The sequence below is a fragment of the Saccopteryx leptura genome, chromosome 3, assembly GCF_036850995.1.
Source record: "Saccopteryx leptura isolate mSacLep1 chromosome 3, mSacLep1_pri_phased_curated, whole genome shotgun sequence".
In the NCBI taxonomy this organism is placed as follows: domain Eukaryota; kingdom Metazoa; phylum Chordata; class Mammalia; order Chiroptera; family Emballonuridae; genus Saccopteryx; species Saccopteryx leptura.
The window spans coordinates 245,916,666-245,938,990 of NC_089505.1; the positions used below are offsets into that span (position 1 = coordinate 245,916,666).

General features: G+C 49.4%; 1 protein-coding gene across 16 annotated transcripts in view; it reads right to left on the reverse strand.

The window, feature by feature from the left end:
* DYSF (dysferlin) overlaps positions 1-22,325 on the reverse strand; it is a 226,753-nt gene that overhangs the window by 156,076 nt on the left and 48,352 nt on the right. For 8 of the 16 annotated variants that reach the window (XM_066378027.1, XM_066378020.1, XM_066378022.1 and 5 more), the window contains exons 4-12: positions 16,708-16,813; positions 10,856-10,970; positions 9,482-9,574; positions 8,901-9,109; positions 5,935-6,063; positions 5,481-5,543; positions 4,547-4,597; positions 2,180-2,210; positions 1,463-1,578 (exon numbers count right to left, since the gene is read on the reverse strand). In XM_066378027.1, coding sequence (XP_066234124.1) covers positions 1,463-1,578; positions 2,180-2,210; positions 4,547-4,597; positions 5,481-5,543; positions 5,935-6,063; positions 8,901-9,109; positions 9,482-9,574; positions 10,856-10,970; positions 16,708-16,813 — 913 coding nt within the window. The remainder of the gene's footprint in view (positions 1-1,462; positions 1,579-2,179; positions 2,211-4,546; positions 4,598-5,480; positions 5,544-5,934; positions 6,064-8,900; positions 9,110-9,481; positions 9,575-10,855; positions 10,971-16,707; positions 16,814-22,325) is intronic. The other 8 variants (XM_066378029.1, XM_066378031.1, XM_066378025.1 and 5 more) reach the window with 1 other exon arrangement.

The following is a 22,325-nucleotide window of genomic DNA, read 5'->3' on the forward strand; positions in this document are numbered from 1 at the left end:
AGAGGGCCGCACCTTGCAGCTGCCCACCACCACCCCACCTCTCCTTTCCGGAAGTCCACACAACCCACATGTACCGCTCTCTCCCCCAGCTCTCACTGCTGTTATCAACCAGGCCGAGGTCACGTGCTCACCTGCCCTTGATGACTTCAGTGCCTGCCTCACCACTTGTCTCTCTGATTTCCAATTCTCCCATAAGATAATCAACACCCATGTGGACAAGCCATTCACCAACACAGTTCCTGGTCCTCCACCAACAGCACCTTAATCTCCTGTTCTCTTCAGCTGCTAGGGCACGGTCATATCTCCAACTTCCAACCACACAGAGCCTTCCTCTAACAAAATCTTGACCGCTGAAACCCTTCCCAGAAGACAGCTTGCAACCAGCCCACCTCCTCCCACCCCAACTCACACAGAGTGAGACATCCGGCAGAGAGACAGAGCCTGGCACACAAGCAGGCTCTCTGTAAATGTGCATTCACTATCCTCTGTTCCCTTCATCAGCTCTAGGCCCTGTTCTGCATTCTCCCTGCCCAGAGCCATCAGCCGTGTTCAGATGCCCTGGCCAACTCAGCTCTGTGCTTCCACCAGTCCTGCCTTAAGCCACACCTGACACCTCCAACATCCATTCACCTCTGTTCTGCTTCTAGGCCTCTGAGTATTATGAGGCTGTGCCACAAACTCTCCAGCCCAGAGTAGGCGCTCTTATGTCTGCTCAGAAATCCTCCTGTTTATAGCTAATGATGTCTCATTCCTCTCCCACAACAACTATTCCAAACCTTTATCCTCTCTCCAAACACACAAAGATGCTGTTACCTCCCCAACTCTAAACCCCTTTCTCATTCTACCACCTCCAACTTATAACTTTTGTTCCTGAAATAATCTTACATTGGCAAAAAGGAAAAATACGCAATAGACTTGTGGTTGCCAGAAACAGAGGATGGGAGAGTGGAGGAAATGGGAAGATGGTCAAAAGGTATAGACTTCCAGTGATAAGTCACCAGGATGCAAGATACAGCATGGTGACTACAGTTAATAACACTGTAGTGTGTATTTGAAAATTGCTAATAGACTGTATCTTAAAAGTTCTTATCACAAGAAAAAAGATTCTTCTGTAACTATGTGAGGTGAAAGATGTTAACTAGACTTATTATGGTGATCATTTCACAATATATACAAATATCAATTAGACCTCAATAAAAAATTATTAAGAACAGAAAAATACACCCATATATCCTTCTGGGAGGATATGCAAAAATATATTAATAACAGCTCTTTCTGAGTAGTAGAATTATGAGTGACTCATTTTTATTTATACTTTTTTCCACATATTCTACATTTCTCAGGATTACCATGTATTCTTTTCAGTCAGACAAACTGAAGTTTTGTTTGCTTGCTTGTCTGTTTGTTTGGTCCTCCACTACCCGGGGAAGGTGCGCGAGGAGGACCAGGGAAAGACACTCACAGGCGCTTCGTCTCCGGGTCCCAGCACGCACAGGCTGGCTTTCAGGTAGCCTCTGGCCCCAGCAGAGAAGTCATCGGGGTCCGAGAGCAGCAACCACTTCCTGAGATAGGCATGTCCTAAGCGAGACAGCACCCATCGGTGATCACAGAATTGGAAGGACCCAAGTCTGCAACCGCATCCAGGAGTCTAGGGCAGACTACATTTGGGTTAGATAAATTACTCGTACCCTGGGACATGGGGGCAGGTCTCAAATTCTACAATAAAGGACACTTGCAGTGGGCAAAGATGTTTGAGTCAGAATTATTAACAGAAACTCCTGTAAGAGGCTGCCAAAGCCAGACCTGAGGCCATTTACCTCGAAGAGGGCAAAGCAGAAACCAGGATGTGGAGAAATCCTATATTTGTCATCCAAACAACCTGACTCACCCCTGTGTGAGGTGACCCCAGCCTCCAGACACCTTTGCTTGGGGTCTTCCAGATTTAGTATCCCTGACCGGACCAGCCGAGACCCTCGTGAGGGTCTACCTGAGGGCCTGTTTCCCTGGGAGATGAGAGCCTGCCTGCCCTCATTCCTGCAGCTCTCACCTCCAGGATCAAGCTCCACCTCTACATCCTAAAACCCCAGGGAGGACCGTGAATGTGCCACGTGGGTGCCCCCCAAGCAGCCTCTAGACCCAGAATGCAAGGACATGGCCAAAGTGATGAAATGCGACTCACGGGGCTCCCTGTAGATAGTACCCACATCCATCTGAAATCAAACAGAGAAAACACACATTAACCTCTTGCCCCTGGAGTGGTGCATTATATCATCCCATTAAAAACCATATTGTGAAGGGAGTGCCCCTCTGGTTGCTAGGTGGGGTGTTGCCAATTCATGAATCGTTTAATAAAGCCAGTTAGAGCGTCGAAAAAAAAATGTTTTCAAGAACATCTGGAGACCTGGGGAGACGTTCATGATTTGATATTACAAATTGTGAGAGAGAAAAAAGCTGAATACCTTTTGACTGAAGTTTGGTAAAGTATATCTGTGCACAGAAAAGGAGGATAGGAAACACAACAAAACTGTAACCGTGCTCTCTCTGGGTGGTGGATCTGGGTGGTTTCCATTTCCATTTTATTCTCTTCTGTATTTTATAATCTTCTATTTCAAAGATCATGGATGAGTGCGATGTGGGCAGTGGGGGAGACTGGGGGAGGAGCAGGGGAACGCCGAACTGTCCACTCAGTTTTGCTATGAACCTAAAGCTGTCCTACGAAATATATTTTTTAAATCATGGATTACTTTTATAATTAGAAACAATAATTTTTTTTTACCTTAACTTGTGGGTTCTCAGAACCAGAGATGTTTCAAAAATTACAAAGTCCAAATGTAATTAAGATCCCACTGTTACAGAATGACTCAGGCTCAAGCCTACCCATTTTAAAACTGCTTCCCCAGGAAACAAGACTTCGTTTTCTATCTAGGAACTTCATTGCCAGCAAAGGGGGCCATATTTTATCTGGATAGCAGGGGAGGTTGAAATATGCCCTTCCTTTCCATTTGATGATTACTTCAAGAAGATGCAAACATGAGAAAATCAATCAGGACTACACTAACACAGCACTCAGGGAAGGTCTCCGTGGCTGGTATCTGTAGTTTCGGTGGCGTGTGAAAGCAGGCCTGTGAGCTGAATTGTACAGTGAGTCCTCGGTTCTCCGCAAGGGCCTGTTCCCTTCCGAGCTGTCCGGGACAGAGGAGCGGGGCAGGCTCCCCCTCTCCACTGCCCGCCCCGACTCCCTCCCTGCACCGCTGAGCTCATTCTCACCCCAGAGCAACGGTGAGCTCAGGCAGGAGCGCCAGTGTCACACTGGCCACGGCGGCGGTCAGAAGGTCAGAACTCGGGGGAGCGCTGCCTCAACGCGGACCGCCCTCTGCCGGCCCACTTGTCAGCGCACATACAAATTAAAAATAAGAAGCTGAACTATCCCTGTTGGAAATAAGGGAAGACATTTCTCTTTCCTTTTTTTGTCAGAATGTTTACTTTAAAAACTTATAAATGGGAGCACCTTCTCTGTCTCTTCGAAGTGGATCATTTTAGAAACTAAAGAAGCCTTTAGTCAGCTTTATGACCCAGAAGTGTCATGCTCAAGGCTCCCCATCTCTGTGAGAAGGGCAGGGCCTAACTTCAGGCACACTTTGCTCCAAGTTGTAAAACTACCTTCTGGCATAAAAATGTGAGCATGTTTTCTGTTTTTCCTTCTGAACAAAGTCAATTAACTAACACAAATGGTCACTGCAACCACCAGGTCAAGTTAGGATGAACAATATGTGTCCGAGGGTGCTGTCAAGGCCACTTATTTGAGGACTAGTTACGGTTCATCTTGACAGCATGGATGGAATGGGTTCTATCTGCTTGGCTATGTGAAAAGATTTGCCTGACCAGGCGGTGGCGCAGTGGATAGAGCGTCCGACTGGGATGCGGAGGACCCAGGTTCGAGACCCCAAGGTCGCCAGCTTGAGCGCGGGCTCATCTGGTTTGAGAAAAAAAAAAAAAAAAAAACTAAAGCTCACCAGCTTGGACCCAAGGTCACTTGCTTGTGCAAGGGGTTACTCAGTCTGCTGAAAGCCCACAGTCAAGGCACATATGAGAAAGCAATCAATGAACAACTAAGGTTTCACAATGAAAAACTGATGATTGATGCTTCTCATCTCTCTCCGTTCCTGTCTGTGTCCCTGTCTATCTCTCTAACTCTCTCTGTGTCTCTGTAAAAAAATAAAAAAATAAAAATAAAATAAAATAAATAAATAAAAAGATTTCTTTCTGTCTCTACAATCACTTAGTGGTTTGCCTATGATGCACGTCACAGTCTGGTTTAACGATTATTCAGCAAAAAAAAAAAAAATGTTCTCTTTCCCTGCTACCTTTGTGGAGAGGAATTCTGGGCTGGGAAATTTTGTTTTGTTTTGTTAATTATTTTTCACCAATACAGACCAAGACAGACAGGATCTCAGGAGTGCTAATCTAGTGCACTATCCACAGAGCCTCTAGTAAATTGGACAAGCAAAGCAAGAACTGACTGCTTACAAAGAAAATAGACAATTACCCGGAACTCCCCAATGAGAGCGTCAGTCCTGAGGGAACGGGAGTCTACCACCTGGAGGGAAAGATAAATGAAAACTCTCATTGAAAAGTAAATGTTGCCTGACCTGTGGTGGTGGATAAAGCATTGACCTGGAAATGCTGAGGTTGCCGGTTCGAAACCCTGGGCTTGCCTGGTCAAGGCACATATGGGACTTGATGCTTCCTGTTCCTCCCCCTTCTCTCTCTCTGTCTCTCTCTCTCTCTCTTCTCTCTCTCTCTCTCTCTTCCTCTCTTCCCTTTCTAAAATGAATAAATAAATTTTAAAAAATTTAAAAAAAAGAAAAAGAAAAGTAAATGTTGGCCTACACAGGGCCCAACCCAATAGCTCTTCCCTCCCGTACTCTATTCCAGATATTGTGCTAACCCGTGTTTAACCCACACAGGAACCCTAACAATAGATGCTATCATTACCCCCATCTTACAGATGAAGAAACAGGGACAAAGAAAGAAAGATCACAGGACTTGTGCAGAATCACACAACCCCTAAATGGCAGAGGCAGAGAGAGCACTTAGTTCGGCTCTGGAGCCCATCCTTTTAACTAAGAAACTCTATCGCCTTTTGGGGGAAAGGAGCAAAGAGCTGAGAAAGAAAAATCTTGGCCAGAAATGGGCACACAAACAAACACTGTGAGATGAAAACCACTGTGACACTGCAAGAATGACTTCAGAACCCTGACCCGAGACGCCTGGGGCGCTGAGCCGTGGGGTCTCCCCACACGGCTGCTGCCTCCAGCTGAACTGCTGAAGGCATTTCTGTGACCAGCAGAGCTTTGGGGTGAGCATTCCACATCACCCATCCCCCGAGCCCCCAGGCTTCTCGCACACACACATTCACAAGGACAGGCCTGCGTGTGCACACACAGCCCACAGAGAACGCTCTGAGTGCCCAAACGTACCGTGATAAAGATGGGCTCGTCAAACAGCTCCGCCGGAGAGTCAAACATGTTGAAGAAAAGAGTCTGTTCATTCAGGAAAAATGGGGGACAGTGAGTGCCTGCTGATCCCCCAGCCAGGGAGAGGGTCAGCCGTCAGCCCCAGCCTTCAGGTCTGGTCCACACAGAAATTGTGGTGTGAGCTCAGGCCAGCACTGAACTCTGGGGACCTGACAGATTCTGAGATGTTCCTCCCCTGACCTCACAGAGGTTGCCATCTCAGGGACAGGGTGAGTGGCTGGCCCTACAGGATGACAGGGATGTGGAGCTGTGGGAGCCCCAGGCAGGACTTAGAGCTAAAACTGGCTCTCCAGTTCCTCAGAAAGCCTATTCAAGAGCTGGCCCACCCTCCACCCAAAGTGCGCTCCCATTCAGAGGGCCCTCCGAGGCCTGAGCCCGGACACGCAGTGCCTCCCACCTCGTTGAAGAGTGGGCTGTTTCCCTTGTGGATCCGGGTCCGCTTGGTCTGCCCGGCAGCAGTGACCTTGACCACAGGCTTGATGTTTACCCCTGGCAGCTGGCGCCCCTCGATCACCTGGACCCTGATCTGAAAGCCAGGAGCGGGCATGAGCAGGAGGAAGCAGAAGTGCTCAGAAGCACCTACCCCCGTCCCCCGCCCCAAAACTGTCAGAAATCTTGGGGATCGTCCTCATTGCTGGCTTTTTGGGAAGGGTATTAAAAAAGAATTGGGAGAGCCTTGTAAAAACCTATTTTCCAACCAAGGTCCCTTGTGCCTATAAAATCCCACTGTGTCACTTAAGAGCTGCCAGCTACCCCAGGTAAGATACCAGCTTTAAATCCCAGGACGGAATCAAGGACCCAGCCCCAGGTCCGTGTAGCCATCAGCACCTCAGGTCCTTTGACGCTGATATTTTGAAGTGGCCTGAACAACTCTTCACTGACAATTCCTTCAGAGATCAAAATCAAATACTTAAGTGGTCCCTCTTTATCCTTTTTAAGATTCAATGCTGTCTCACATTCTAAGAAATAAATTAAAAGTTGTCTCCACTGAACTGTAAGTAAACAAAAGTCTCAAAAATATCTGCTTCCAAATTTTGGTAAAATATTTACAAATACGAAATTTTAAAATACTAAAACAATTTTCATTAAAAAATAATATGTTTACTGGTTCTAATTTCTAATCAGCAGTTATTTATATACTGATTGACTTTTTAAAAATAGCTATAGAATATATTATTAATAACAATGGAAAGGTAGGTAAGTGATTTTAATTATCTTCTTTTTGCCACCTTTTCCAAATTTTCTACAATAAAAATATTAACTTTCTGAGGAGAAAAAAGGCAATAAGAACATGAGGAAGCCTTAGCCAGGCAGTGGCGCAGTGGATAGAGCATCGGACTGGGATGCTGAGGGCCCAGGTTCAAAACCCCAAGGTCACTGGCTTTAGCGTGGTCATCACCAGCTTAAGCATGGGATCATGAACATGACCCCATGGTCACTGGCTTGAGCCCAAAGGTCACTGACTTGAAGCCCAAGGTCACTGGCTTGAGCAAGGGGTCACTGGCTCAGCTGCAGCCCCCCAGCCAAGGCACATATGAGAAAGCAGTCAATGAACAACTAAGGCACAGCTGCCTGACCTGTGGTGGTGCAGTGGATAAAGCGCCGACCTGGAAATGCTGAGGTCGCCAGTTTGAAACCCTGGGCTTGCCTGATCAAGGCACATATGGGAGTTGATGCTTCCAGCTCCTCCCCCTTCTCTCTCTCTGTTTCTCTCTCTCCCTCTCTCTCTCTCCTCTCTAAAAATGAATAAATAAAATTAAAAAAAAAAGATCTCTTTCGCAAAAAAAACCCAAAAAACTAAGGCACAGCAACAAAGAACTGATGCTTCTCATCCTTCTCCCTTCTTGTCTGTCTGTCCCTGTCTTGCGCATGCACACACTTAAAAAAAATATGAGGAATAATAAAAATAAGTTAAATTTTTGTCTTTCAGGCAAACATAGTGCTGATAGCTAGCACTTTCACCTAAATTACCATGATTTAGAATGAAAATATATTTTTACAATTTGTTGCACTTGATGAAAATTTGTTTCCTATTTTTAACTTTAAAAGTAGTTCTGAAGAGTTAAATATCACTAAATGCAACTATGTCAAAATGAGAAATTTTATAGAAAAGCAAAGGAATAAGCAAAGGATCAAAATTAAAAAGCAAATAAGAGTTTTGAATTAAAATATATCAAAGGGTTAATATTAGTTTTATTCTCTGAAGAGCTTGAACAAATTGAAGTTTCACAGACTTTCAGAAAAATCCACAGCAATAAGCAAGGCCATGGATACACAGAGGAGAAAGATAGACAGACAGAGCTGCATAGATCTGGGTGATCTTGTTAAAATGCAGATTCTGATTCAGAATCAGCAGGTCTGGGGTTCTGCATTTCTAACCAGCCTCCACATGACTGATGCTTGTGCTGCTGGTCCAAGGACCACACACTTTGAGCAGTAGGAGCTAACTTGCCAGATAAACTCTAGTTGAAAAACAGATAACAGATGTAAAGACAGGCTGAATCTGGCCCTGACCAGATAGCTCAGTTGGTTAAAACATTGTCCCTGCCCTGGCTGGTTGGCTCAGCGGTAGAGCGTCGGCCTGGCATATGGGGGACCAGGGTTCGATTCCCGACCAGGGCACATAGGAGAAGTGCCCATTTGCTTCTCCATCCCCACCCCCTCCTTCCTCTCTGTCTCTCTCTTCCCCTTCTGCAGCCAAGGCTCCATTGGAGCAAGGATGGCCCGGGCGCTGGGGATGGCTCCTTGGCCTCTGCCCCAGGCGCTAGAGTGGCTCTGGTCGGGGCAGAGCATCGCCCCCTGGTGGGCAGAGCGTCGCCCCTGGTGGGCGTGCCGGGTGGATCCCAGTTGGGCGCATGCGGGAGTCTGTCTGACTGTCTCTCCCCGTTTCCGGCTTCAGAAAAATACCAAAAAAAATAAAAAAATAAAAAATAAAACATTGTCGCCATATGCCAAGGTTACGGGTTCAATCCTGGTCAAAGCACATACAATAATCAACCAGTGAATCCATACATAAGTGGAACAACAAATCTATCTCTCCCTCTCCCTCCCCCCCATGTCTCTCTCTCTCCCCCCTTCCTCTAACTCTCAAATCAATAAATAATTTGTACGAAGGTAAGCTGAATCTCTACAGTGCACCCCCCCCCTTTTTAAAAGCAAAACCAAGAGTGGACAGAGATTTATTCTGGGGCCCCAAGATGTGAACTTGTGAAGCCCCGAGATGGGTACACTCTGCATCTTCTCAGGACCCAGAAAAAACAGACTTCCCCCAGAAGCGATTTAGGGATTTTTCCTGAGGCTAGACAGACAAGCAGGCACCTGGCACTAGCAAGGAGGAGACTGTGGTCATAGAAAGCCCGTTACCTGGAAGTCCTGTGGCTTGTCTGACAGCACCTTCCTGGGTGTGGGCGCACTTCTCTTCCTTTTACTGCCAGGGTGGTATGGTGGAGGATGGGAAGCTGGCTTCCTCGGAGTGGTTGGAGCCCCCGGGCCTGGGGCACCACTCTGATCCAGGAATGGCTCTGCCTCATCCCCCGTGAGCCCCTGGTCCTCTGTGTCCTCCTCTCCTGTGTCTGGGAGGAAAGGGTGCCAATGACTTCTGGGTCCCTTTGGCCCTGCCCTTGGGATCCAGCCTTGGTAATGGAGGATCCAAAGTGCATGGATATCAATACCCACCACCCCCTCCCTTGCCCCTCTCCCTCTCCTGCCAATGAGCCAGGATGGATGAGAAAGGAAGAGAAGAAGCTTCAACAGCTCAGATGTGGGGGCAGTCAGTCCAGTTAGTCAGCAGGAAGGAAGGAGAATGGCCCTCGCCCTCCCCAATGTGCTGCAAGATGAACCCCTCTGACCACCTCGGCTCACTCTTGTGAGCTGACGAGGGCAGCAATGAGATGGTTATGGGTAATAATAGGGTTGGGATCAGGACAGCACTGGCTGTGTCTCACCCGTGGGGACCAGCCACTTCTTTCCAGAGTATCTTGTGTCCACAGTGCTGTCACTGAGCAGGGACCAAGTCTCGGCCCGGCTCTGTCCCCCACCTGGCACATGGCAGGGCACAGCCCCAGGAGGGGAAGAGGGAGTGGGGTGTGGGAACCAGCCCAGCTCCTCTCCCACCCAGCCCCGCTCTCCCTACCCACCCCAGCTGACACAAAGCTCGGGAACAGACACCGTGTCTGTAGGGGACTGTCCCTCTCACCACCTTCCTGGCAGGACTGGGGATTGGTCACCTCAAAGAGACTCCGCTGAACGGCATGAACCTAACTCTGTCAACGCCACCTCACAAGCTGTCCCAGAACATTCAGGGCCCCAGGGCTTTCCACCATCTGTCACCAGGAACACCCCCTCTCCCCCTCAGCCTATACCCCAGTCCACAGTGACCCCCATCTCCAAGCTCAGATGGTGCAAGCCTCACCAAGATGGGCCCTACTCTGCCTTCCTCACAAGGGCCCCCAGGGCTGGGCCCCGGGGCAGGCTGAGCGCACATGAGGACGGGCCACTCGGGTTTAAGGTCTGTTTGCCTCTGAGTCTCTTCACCATGACAGAAGCTGTAGGCCCTTTCCCCTGGGTGGGACACACACCCCTCCCGCCCATCTGTGCAGCTTCTTGCCCACTCCCACAGACTGGACACACAGGCCCACCACTGGTAAGCCCGCCACCCTGGGCTTGGTCCTCCCTTGAGAAGCCCAGCAGAGGCAAGGGAAGAGAGCTGAAGCAACTCTGGGACTTCACTAATTGTATGCTCTTTTCACAACTGATAAACTACAGGCCCAGAGAGGGAGAGTGGTAAGAGCAAAGTCACACAGCTACTTGGTGTCAAGGACAAGACTGTAGTTCATGTTCCCTGTCTTTAACCCAAAGCTCTTTCAAGGGAAATCCAGCTCTTTTGTCATATGTCATCACCAAAGGCCGGCTAGGTGCAGGGCATGGAAGCACTGGGCACTGGGGGAGGGTGGGGCCCCAGGTATCGGCTGGAGCGGACCCCATCCCAGCCAGGCATGTTCTCTGAAGCACCCACCCATCTGGAGCCACACGGTGCCGAGCACCCAGCCCAGGCAGAGCTCCTGCCCTGGACAGCTGGAGGGGGGAGCACATCCTCACACTAATCCTAGTGACGCCTACGGGAGCACACTGCCTGCCTTTTCCCTGCGTGGCAGAGGCAGCTCCCAGGATTCCCACCCACCAGTGCCCTCTCTTCTCCCCCCACCTGGGGAAAGCAGCACATGCAGCTGAAGCCTGGCTGTGGCCCACCCCCAGGCTCGGAGTGCTGGCTGGGCTTCCTCCCCTGGGCCCCGCCGAGGTGAGGTGACGGGGCTCCTCACCAGCCATCATATCCTGGTCAGGCAGAGTCGGGGAGGGCTCCAGAGGAGTCATGGGTGGGAACAGCGGCACGGCTCCAGGGAGCGGCGTGTAGGACACCTGCAGGACCAGCGAGGCCTGGAAGAGAGGGGGGTGTGGGGCAGCAGGTCCGCTGTTGGTCTCAGACCAGCGCCCTCCACCGTCTTTCCTGTTCCTATCATTCCCTCCACCGAAGAAGAGAGCTCTGACAGGGGTCGGGTCTGCAGGAGAGCCACTCCCAGGGCTCCATCAGCTTCATCAGGTGGTCACGCGCACAGAATCTGAAGTCAGGTTCCACACCCAGGTGCTGTGCAAACTTAGGCAAAAGCTGTAACCTCTCTGTGCCTGTTTCCTCCTCTATAAAACTGGGGTAGTAATAGCAATAGCACCATTCCCGGGGCCCAGTGAGGACTAAATGAGTTGATAGAGCACAACATAAGCTTCTGTAAGTGACTCAGCATTCCAGCCTCTCCCTCATGACTTTTCCTGTCTTCAGGAAGGAGCTCCCTTAACCACTCTGCTCAGTCATGAGCCGGCCCACCCGGTGTCTCCACAGAGAGCTCAGCCTTGTTCTGCTCTAGGATGTTCTGCTCTTTCCACCCAGACGCACCTCTGACCCCACCTCACGTCCAGCTGCTTCAGCTCTGACCAGCCAAGAGGGGAGTGACTGGTCACATCATTCACATGGATGAGGGAGCTCTGCCTTGTGCCCCCGCCCACCTGGCCCCACCCCTGTTCAAAGGGGCGCCTGAACCTGGAGAAAAGGCACAGTAGCAGCAGGCTCTCCAGCCTCGCAGCTCCTAGGCCACTGGGGGCCTGGCCGAGCCTTCCCTGGAACCCCAAATCCAGCAGGCCTCCTGGGGCAGCCTTTCTATCAATCAAACTAATAAATGCTCTAGTTAAGAAAGTTTGGGCCTGACCATGTGGTGGCGCCCGCCGTGGGTAGAGTGTCAGACTAGGAGGCAGAGGGTTGCTGGCTTGAGTGCAGACTCATCTGGCTTGAGCACCAGCTCACCAACTTGAGCATGGGGTCACTGGCTTAAGCATGGGATCATAGACATGACCTTATGGTTGCTGGCTCAAGCCCAAAGGTCACTGGCTTGAGCAAGGGGTCACTTGCTCTTCTGTAGCCCCCCGGTCAAGGCACATATGAGAAAGCAATCAATGAACAACTAAAGTAACACAACTATGAGTTGATTCTTCTCATCTCTCTTTCTTTCCCTCTCTCTCTCTGGAAGGAAGAAAGGGAGGGAGGGAGGGAGGGAGGGAGGGAGGGAGGGAGGGAGGAAGGAAGGAAGGAAGGAAGGAAGGAAGGAAGGAAGGAAGGAAGGAAGGAAGGAAGGAAAAACGGAAGGAAGGAAAGAAGGAAAGAAGGAAGGGAGGAAGGAAGGAAGGAAGGAAGGAAGGAAGGAAGGAAGGAAGGAAGGAAGGAAGGAAGGAAGGAAGGAAGGAAAAACGGAAGGAAGGAAAGAAGGAAAGAAGGAAGGGAGGAAGGAAGGAAGGAAGGAAGGAAGGAAGGAAGGAAGGAAGGAAGGAAAGAAGGAAGGAAAGAAAAGTCAAAGAGAGACTGATGAATACTCAGAGGGAAGGAGACTACAGGGACAAAACAACAAACACAACACATGGTCCTTAATTGGACACTGTTGAAAAAGTTGATGAAATTCGAATAATGTCAGTGGATGTAGTGCAATCTCAATGTTAATTTTATCAGTGTTGAAGGTTGTGTTATGGATCAGTAGGAGAAAGTTCTTATCAGAGAAAATACACACTAAATTCAGGGAGATGGGCCCCATTCTTCATGTCTCCCACTCCAGCACCACTATGCAGACATCCTATTACAAGACCTCTATCAGTCAGTCATGTGTCCAGAAAAACATGCTGGCCTGCACCAGGAACCTCGGTCACCCATGTCTGCCATCTTGGGGTCACAGTCAACAATATCACGGAATTCTGGAGGGTCCGGTCTGGCCCCCAGGCTAGAAGGGTCCAAGAAAGCAAAGGCAAAGACAGGGGACAACTCCTCAGATCCTCCTACAGGCTATGCGGCCAGGCTCTGGGGTCCTTCCCCCACCCCACCACGCTCAGCCCCACTGCTTGCTGCCTACTTCCTGGGCTACAATTCCAACACTGCACTCGGAAAAAACCTAATGTAGACCTCCCTGGCACCCACTTCCAGAATGAACAAGAATTCCATTTATGTGCCTGGATCGTATTTACCTTTCCCTCAGACAGTATCCAGAAGCTGGCAGGGTAAAATGTGGCCCTGAGCTGAGCAGAGGGTGGGGTGGGGGCAGGTGGCAGCATCTTTGAACTGCTTGAAGGAAACTCAAGTTCACCAGAACACTTTGCCCACCTCTGGCCCCTGTTCCCAACACACAGAGCCCTCCTGGCTCTGAGACCCACTAGGTTTCATGTGTTCTCGTCATCCAATGGGTTCCTTCTGATCCGACACTGGCTGCTAAGGCTGTGAGGATGCCGACACCACGTTCCTGGGGTAGCCGTACCCCAACGAGCAAGCTGCTCTCTCTCAAAAGCTATTTGGGAGCATGTTACTTCTTTCCTCCATGTGTGTCCACACCCCCCTGGGCCGGAGACTCCCCCAGGGGGACAGTGTTTTCCTCTTCAGTCTAGAATCTGTCTGAGGATAGATTTGGCATCTTCTCATGGCACGCAGCCCACTGTGCTACATCTGAAGGGACTTAGGTGAGAACACTGAGTGACAGGCCAACGGAGTCCATGCCCAGCCTGCAGCAGCTCCCCCCTTCCAAGGTTTTCTAAGGATCCCACAGGCCCTCTACCACTCCATCAGCAGGTTCCTCCATCAGTGGCCCTCTGAGGCAAGCTGAGCTACACCCAGCTGGGGACGCCTGGCATGCTCTGTCCATTGGACTCAGCCCAGAAATCAGCTGCAATAAAAGGCCAGTGAGAATCTATAGCTTCTGGCAGGTCTCTCTGTCCCTTCTGTCATATCCCCGGTTTTCTGTGCTAGCCCCAGATCCAGGTAGGAAGCCCCAGCTCAGAGGCTCTTGGGACATACCTGGGGCTGCACTGTGACTTAGTGCTGTCACAGAGACTAGAAGATGGTCCTGGACACTCCCCACAGGCCAGACCTGCCTCCTGGGCAGCAGGGAGAGAGGCCCCATCTCTCCCAGTTGTGCTCAGTGGTGGCTAAACCAAGCAGGGCCCAGCCTTCTTCTCCTATCCATCACCTTCTGGTCTGCATATACCCTTCTTGGAGACATGGTTGTGAAAGATTGACAAGCTCTGCAGACAACCAGGAATCCCAACCCAGGATACAGAAAGCAGCATGTTCCTAGCAGGTGAGCCAAGCGCAGACAGATCATGGGAACCAAGACTGAGAGGAGGAGAGGTGAGGGCTCTGGAATGTCACCAGCCTGACTCAGCCCCATGGACAGGGACCAAGTGTGAAACACTGTCTCAGGGGGCAGATGTGCCTTTGAGCTTGGGGTGGAGCAGGTGCAAAACTTGCAGGAACCACCGGTGTCACGGATGCACATAGAGCTGGAGTGGAGAAACATTTGAGCAGCTCAACCAGGAAGTCAAACCCTGGCTGGAGGCACTGAGGGCCAGACCACAACAAAGTGGGAGCCCCATCCCTGAGCTGTGATGGAGAAGCACCATCCACGTTCCCTGATTCCAATGTCTCTCACCAGCTGCCTGGATGCTACCATTTCTCCATTAGCGCTTTACACCTTTAGAGTTAGCCACAGCCCTTTCCAGGCATCCTGAGGGGTGTTCCAGAGGTCCCCGGAGTCCTTCTTAACTACAGTGATATGCTATTGGGATTTATAAGAAATATACATGTGGTCTGACACCCTGTTTCTGGCACAGAGCTCCTAAAACCCTTGGGATTTCCTAATGATAAAAGCATGAAGATGTCTTTCATTACATTAATGAAGTGACTTTTGAAAAGCATCTAAGGATGGGGCTGGTGGTCAGTGGAGACAATCATGTGATTAGAGCATTGGAACTTCCAACCCCATGTTCTCCCTGTCCCTTCGTTGCCCCTGCCCCAGCCACCCCAAGCTCCAGGAAGGAAAGAGGAGCTGGAGATTGAGTTTAATCACCAATGGCCAACGATTTAATCCATCATGCCTGTGTAATGAAACCTCCATAAAACTGCAAAAGGACAAGGTTTAAAGAGCTTCTGGGCCCGTAAACACACACGCGGAGGTCGGGGAGAGCGGTGCACCCGCAGAGGCAGGGAGCTCCTCAGCCCGTTCCCTGCACCTCGCTTTACGTACCTCTCCCATCTGGCTCGTCCCTTTTCTAAGAAACCAGTACTCTAGTAAGTGACAAGTTTCCCTAGGTCCTGTGAGCCACTCTAGCAAATTAACTGAACCCAAGGACGGAGCTGTTGTAATTTTCCCATCCAAGTACTAACCAGGCCCGACCCTGCTTAGCTTCCGAGATCAGACGAGATCGGGCGCGTTCAGGGTGGTATGGCCCTAGACGCTGTTGTAATTTTCAATCTATCACTAGTCGGTCAGAAGCACAAGTGACGACCTGGACTTGCGATTGGCATCTGAGAGTTGGGGGGCAGTCTTGTGGGACTGAGCCCTTACCCTGGGTAATCTGACGCTATCCCCAGGGAGGTAGGGTCAGAACTGAGTTGAACTGTAGGACACCCAGGTCGTGTCAGAGAATTGCTTAGTGGTATAGGGGGAAAACCCACACACCTATGCTGGAAGGTGGAACTAGAAACAATTAGGAACTAGGAGGCTGGAGAGTGCAAAGAGAAGTCAAGAGGAGGTTCAGGAGACAGGCTGACTGAACGCTGCACTGAACCAGAGTGTCCTACCAGTGAGTACAGGTGGAGAAAGGAATGGATTCCCCTGGGAAGAGGCATCAACCTGTGCAGTAAGCACCCCAGCCTTCACTGGCCTAACACTCCTCAGGAAAAAGTTCCTGCCTCAGGAGGGAAGTAAACCAGGAGTCTATTCAAGTCCCTTCCACCCCTGAGAGTGTAGTAGCTGCACCTCCAGATTCACGTCCCCACTTGGACATCAATTCACTGGGTGACGTCAGTCAGTCATCTTCTTTCTCTAGGTCTTGGCGCCAGTAGTGATGCCATTCAGCGCTCTACCCAGACTGGCCACTTCTGACTCACCAAGGCAGCCAGGAGCACCCCGTATACACACTCACACACACACACTCCATGGAGGAAGGTAGCCCCACTCCGTCTGAAAGAATTCAGTCCAGAATCCCTGTGGGCGTCACGGGGAAGAAGTTTTTCCAAATCGATAGTTCCCCCAGTGCATCCTGGGAGGCTGACCCAGAGGGAAGGTCAGGAACTCTACAGACCAGGAAGAAAGAGCCCTTCAGGGTATATTTAGCTTACTAAAAATAACAGACGGCCAGAGATGAGGGCTGGGAATTGTCTGCAGGGATGGGGAGAGCACAGGGAAGGCTGGGGGAGGACAATGGAGGAGAGGAAGGGAGTCTGATAGGTCCCGGTGACAAGGGAGAGGGATGTCTGTCTGTCTCCTTTCCCTTGTAATCTATGACCCAGATGAGTCAGATATTCTGGATGTGAAGAAGGGGGTTGGGTGGTGAGAAATGGCTGCCAGGGAGACTGGGGTGGGGGCACAACCAAGGCTGTGGGAAGCTTGGGAAGACATCAATTTCTAGTGAAAAACCAACCGCAGGAAGGGACGCAGGGGCAGGCCAAGCTGGTGTGAGGCAAAGATGACTCGAGCTCTTCAGGTGGGGCTGGGCTCCCTCTTGTTCCCCCTCCCATCTCTTCCGCCCCGGAGCCCTCCAGGCACCCTGAGTCCAGAAGCTGGCCTGAGGCAGAGGCCCCATGAGCACTTACCCCCGTAGGCTGCTTCTTGGTGTCCAGCAGTGGGGCATTGAAGCTGGCAGACAGACTGGGGGTGGCAAGGATCTCCCGGAGTGGGATCTTGGCTTCCCCCAGGAACCTGAGAGGAGGAAAAAGTGGACTAAGGAAAACTAGTCTAATGTGCCCGGCTCTTCCCCCACCATCATCTTCATAATCCTCACCACCACCACCCAGGAAAGCTGATCTGCCTAGAACAAACCAGAGTCACCTAGGACCCATCAAAGCTCCCCCTTCCCCCAGTCACCCTGTGCACCATCCCTGGAAGGCCGGACCCCTCTCTCTGCACAGGAGAGACAAAGGATACCTTCCCTTCCCCCAAGGTCAACTTTGACCCCTTTAGGCCCCTCCCCAGAGGCCCAGCCCCACCCTCCTCTCTGTCTGGGTGCCCCACATGAGGGCTGTCTTGACTATCAGACCTCAACAATCCACCAGACTGGCATCTCCTGAAAGCAGAGGCACTTTCTCCACTATCACATCTGCAGTGATCCCACACTTAAGCAGCTACTTCGGCCATGCTAACACAGCTATCTATACTGGTTTCCCAGAGCCTGGCCAACAATGATCATAAATGAAGAACAAACAGACTTTCCTGCCTTCAAACAGGGGGAAGAGAAAGTTGGGGTAGGAGAGACGTGCCCCACTCCCAAGAGAGGTCTAGGACGGCCACAGCCCACACAGCTGAGGCCACCTCTCTGACTGAGGGAAGGGGGTCCCATAAATGGTTAGGCTCTTAGGATAGAGTAATTTACCATGTGATGATCAGTAAAGGGACCCTGCAAAAAGTGTCGGGGGAAATGGTTATGTTCCCTAAGCCCATGTTTTTCAACTGCTGGTACGTCAGAAATTTTATGCCGGTCCACAAAAGTTCTGATGTTGTATGAAGATTACAGAGTCTATAGTCATTGGGTCCATAATCTTCACACAACATCAGGGTGGTTAACTCTTTCGTGGAGAGCCACAAAATTTCTGGCAGACCAGCGACTGAAAACCACTGCCCTGAGCTATGAAATGGGAAAACTGCATTCCACAGTGGCAGATGGCCCTCAGGGGCTGCAAATAGCCCGTGTCAATCACAGTCATAGCCTGGTGCCTGCACTGAACTTCTGCATGCTACCTGCACACAAATAAGAAACAGCCACAGGTGTCCTTTCATCATTTGTGTCTTAATTTTATTCCTAATGTATAAATAGTACAGCTGTTATCTGAGACCTTTCTTTTTTTGGTCTTTGTACCTACTGATTTAAATATGGGTTTTTACGACTTCACAACATAAAACTTCAATCCTGACATAATAAACTAATTTTTAAAACTGACTGCTTACAACAGCACACCCATTAGGATGGTTACTATTAAAAAAACCCCAGAAAACAACAAATGTTGGTGACAATGTGAATAACTTGGAACCCTGTACACTGTTAGTAGGAATAAAAACAAGTGGAGCCGCTGTGGAAAGCAGTATGGTGGTTCCTTTAAAAGTCAAAAATAGAACTACGATATGATCCAGCAACACTTTTGGGTATTTACCCAAAAGAATTAAAATCAGGGACTTAAAGAGATAATTGTACACCCACGTTCATAGTAGCATTATTCACAATAGCTAAAAGGTGGAAGCAACCCAAAAGTCTGTCAACAAATGAATGGATAAGCAAAATGTGACATATACAAAGAAAGGAATATTATTCAAACTTAAGGAGAGAAATTCTGACATCGGCTACAATGTGGATGAACCTTGAAGACATTATGCTAAGCGAAGACAGAAACAAAAAGGTAAATATTGTATAATTCCACTTATATGAGGTGCCTGCAACCGGCAAGTTTACAGAGATGGGAAGTAGAATAATGGTTCTCCAGGGCTGGGTAGACAGGCGGAAAGGGGACTTATTTTTTAGTGAGCACAGAGTTTCAGTTTGGGGTAACAAAAAAGTTCTGAAGAAAACAAATCCCTAAACAATCAAAAGCAACATTGGTATCAAGTCACTTTAGCTAGTAACTTTAAAACAGTTATTGATTATATATCACTAAGGACAAAAAGAACTGCAAAAATATCCTAAACTGTTCTCAGGAATTATATTCTTAGTGATAGCATTGGTGTTCTTTTTTTTGTTGTTGTTAAGATTTTATTTATTGGTTTTCGATAGAGGAGATAGGGAGAGAGAGATAGGGCAGGGGGAGGAGCAGGACTGTGCCTTGACTGGGCGACCTCAGCATCCCAGGTCAACACCCTATCCACTGCGCCACCACAGGTCAGCCACTCTGGTGTTCTTACCTCAAGACTGTTGGGCATATATTGTGAGAAAAGTAATGAGTGTGTTGAAAAGTAAGATGTTTAACATGGGATAGAGAAAGTAGAGGTGAAGTTCAATCAAGTTAAATAAAAACCTTATTTTAAAAAGTTCTGGAGATAGATTGAGGTGATAGCACAATAGTGTGAATGTGCTTAATGCCACTGAACTGTACGCTTAAATGGTGTGAGCAAAAAGGGTGCTATGTAAGAAACCTGACAAGCTCAAGTCAAAGCGGGTAGTCACATCCTAGGCCTACAACTTCCTTAACAAAAGTCAGTCTTTACCATAATGAAGCCTTGTTTACCTTTCTTATGTATCTAGGATAACATGTCATTTTTTTATTATCATTTATTTTAGAGAGAGAGGAAGGAAGAGAGAGAGAGAGAAGATGCATTCATTGATTGATTCTTGCATGTGCCCTGACCGGGGATCGGACCCACAGCCTTGGTGTATGGGGACCATGATCTAACTTGTTAGAGTAATTTTCTTTTCCTACCCCTTGAAGACACAACCCCAGACACTAAAACCACAGAACACTTCATTGTTATCTGCTCCCTGCATCCGATCTCCATGTGCCGTACACGTTCTTGTTGATTATTCCATACCCACCAATGTAGAAGTGTTTCTCTGTTTTGCTTTTTATCCAATGCTAGAAACTTCCCCACTTGCTTTCTTCCACCTCCTTAATCTATCACCAATGGATTTCATGTATGTTTCTAACATTTTCTCCTTTAATTCTAAGTGTATACAAGAGACTGCAAAACTGTCATTCTCCGGAGCATTTTCTCAATTCATTGAGATTTTATTTCTGGGCATGTCCTCAAAACTTGGTTCAAATAAACTCATAACACTTTGCTTTGTTGACAGTGGTTAAAATGGTAAGTTTTTTCATGTATGGTTTACCATGATAAATAAGTAAGCAAACGAGCTACTTATCTAAGCTTCTGGACAATAAAATCTCTCCATTTCCAGCCCTCTTGGAATCAGTAGACTCTTGGTTACCTCACAGGTTCCCTTGCTAACACGGCAATAGCCTGATATATGTTCAAGACTTTTTTTAAGTATGAGGAGGGGAGATAGAGAGACAAACTCCCACATACACCCCAACTGGGATCTACCTGGCAACCCATCTGGGACCTATGCTTGAATCAACTGAGCTATTTTCAGTGCCTGAGGCCAATGCTCAGACCAACTGAGTTATCCTCAGCGCCCAGGGCTGATGCTCAAACCAGTCAAGCCACTGACTTGGAATGGGGAAAGGAGAAGAGGGGAAGAGAAGCAGACGGTCACTTCTCATGTGTGCCCTGACCAGGGATCGGACCTGGGATGTCCACACTCCTGGCCAACGCTCTACCCACTGACCCAACCAGCCAGGGCAAGGCCAATTTTTCTAACATTTCCTAAAAAAAAGAACTAAACTGAGATGTTCATTAATACTCATTTCCGGGTTCTAGTAGAGAACATTGCTAGTAGCGTCACATTTTCTAGAATTTGGACTGTTTTCTGTAATATATCTTATCAGTATGGAACAAACTTATACCACAGTTCACTAAGCTAGGGCTCCCAAGTGTTTCCATCCCCTAGCCAGTGAGGGAGGGGGTATATCTGTCACCAGTGTGTTGCCTGAAGTGTCCTCAGGACCCAGGCATTATAAAAAAGACCTGACAGTGGGTATGGAGGATCCATGTATTCATGTGACACTGGCAATCAGAGTCACCTTGTCCTTCATGAGGAAACCAAGACAGCAGAGTGGAGAGACTTGCTTGAGCAATTCAATTCATCTTAGGGAGCCTGCCTGGAGAGTCAGTCCCCAGATTCCCTGATGGGTCAGCCCAGGGCAGCGGAGAGCAGAGGGAGCAGCAGGCCTGGTCAGGAGCCACACACGCTGAGGCCTGAGCAAAGCCAGGCCTCCTCTGCCTCCCTTTCTGGCACCCAGCCCGCCCAGCACCCCCTCCCCACCCCCAGGAGAATTCCAGGAAGAGGGGCAGGAACAATGGAAGGAAATGCAGAAGGAAGCGCCCGCCCCACCCCTGCCAGTCCATGAAGAACTGTTGTTATTTCCTCCCTTAAATGTCTCTCTGAGCTGTGAACTGCCCCCATCTGCCACCCCTGCCATAGACTCTAAAAGTTCCTTTGAGGAGCTGGGTGGCTTCACAGTCCCCACTCCCCCAGAAGGAAGGGCTGGGGGGCGGCTATCAGTCCCAAAGCCTCAGGAGAAGGCTGCCCCTGATGGGGCGGCACAGATCGGTCTGGGAGGGAGGCCTGGGGGAGGAGAGGAGGGACTATGGGAGGGCCCAGAACCTAGAGGACTCCCACCTCATCTGGAGATCAAGAGTAAGTAAGACACAGACCCTAGGGCTCAGAGGCCCTCCAAATCAGGAGTGCCCCACTCTGAGTAGGCACTAACCAGTGGCTACGGGTGGCAGACAGGATTCAGTAGGGCTCAAAAAAGGCAGGGGGGCCCCAGGGTGCTGCACAGGCTGCCTTGTAGCTCTGGGTGTGTGCAGAGCCTGGCTGGTTGTACAGAAACCCCCACGGGCCTTGACCCTACCCTCTGCAGCCTACTCAGAGAAAAATGCCACTGCTCACCCAGCCTCCACAGACCCGGACTCCCTCCTGGCGGTCTGCCCTCTGGGGCTCCTGGAATGTGGGGGGCAGAAGAAGTGTAGGGGCTGAAAGAGCTGCTGCAGTTCCAAAGACAGCATGACGCAGGAATTAGCAGAGGGGAGAGAAGAGATCAAAGTGGTTTCCCTATTGACCGGGCACACATTTTTCCTCCCTGGAAAAAGAATCCATTCCGAAGTTCACGGTCCAGCAGGGCAGTAGGGAATGGATTCTTGGGGTGGTGGCTTCCAAATCTGAGCCTTAAGTGGGAGGGTATGAATTAAGGTGGCCAAGTAAGTTTATTTTAATAAAAAACAAAGAAATCTAAACAATTTTATTTTAAAACATTGGGCCATTTTCTATCACACTTTGTAAGAAGAAGCCATGGGAGAAAAGTCAAATGCCCACCATGGAAGAGGGGTAAGTGAAGTATAGTACAGTCAAGCCGTGGAAAGTGGGAAGTACACCATGCACTTTTTTGGGGGGGTTAATATAAATTTTTTTCATTTTATTGAATTTATTGGGGTGACAGTGGTTAACAAAAACACCATAGACTTTTTTTTTTTTTTTTTTTTTGCATTTTTCTGAAGCTGGAAACAGGGAGAGATAGTCAGACAGACTCCCGCATGCGCCCGACCGGGATCCACCCGGCACGCCCACCAGGGGGCTATGCTCTGCCCCCTCCGGGGCGTCACTCTGTCG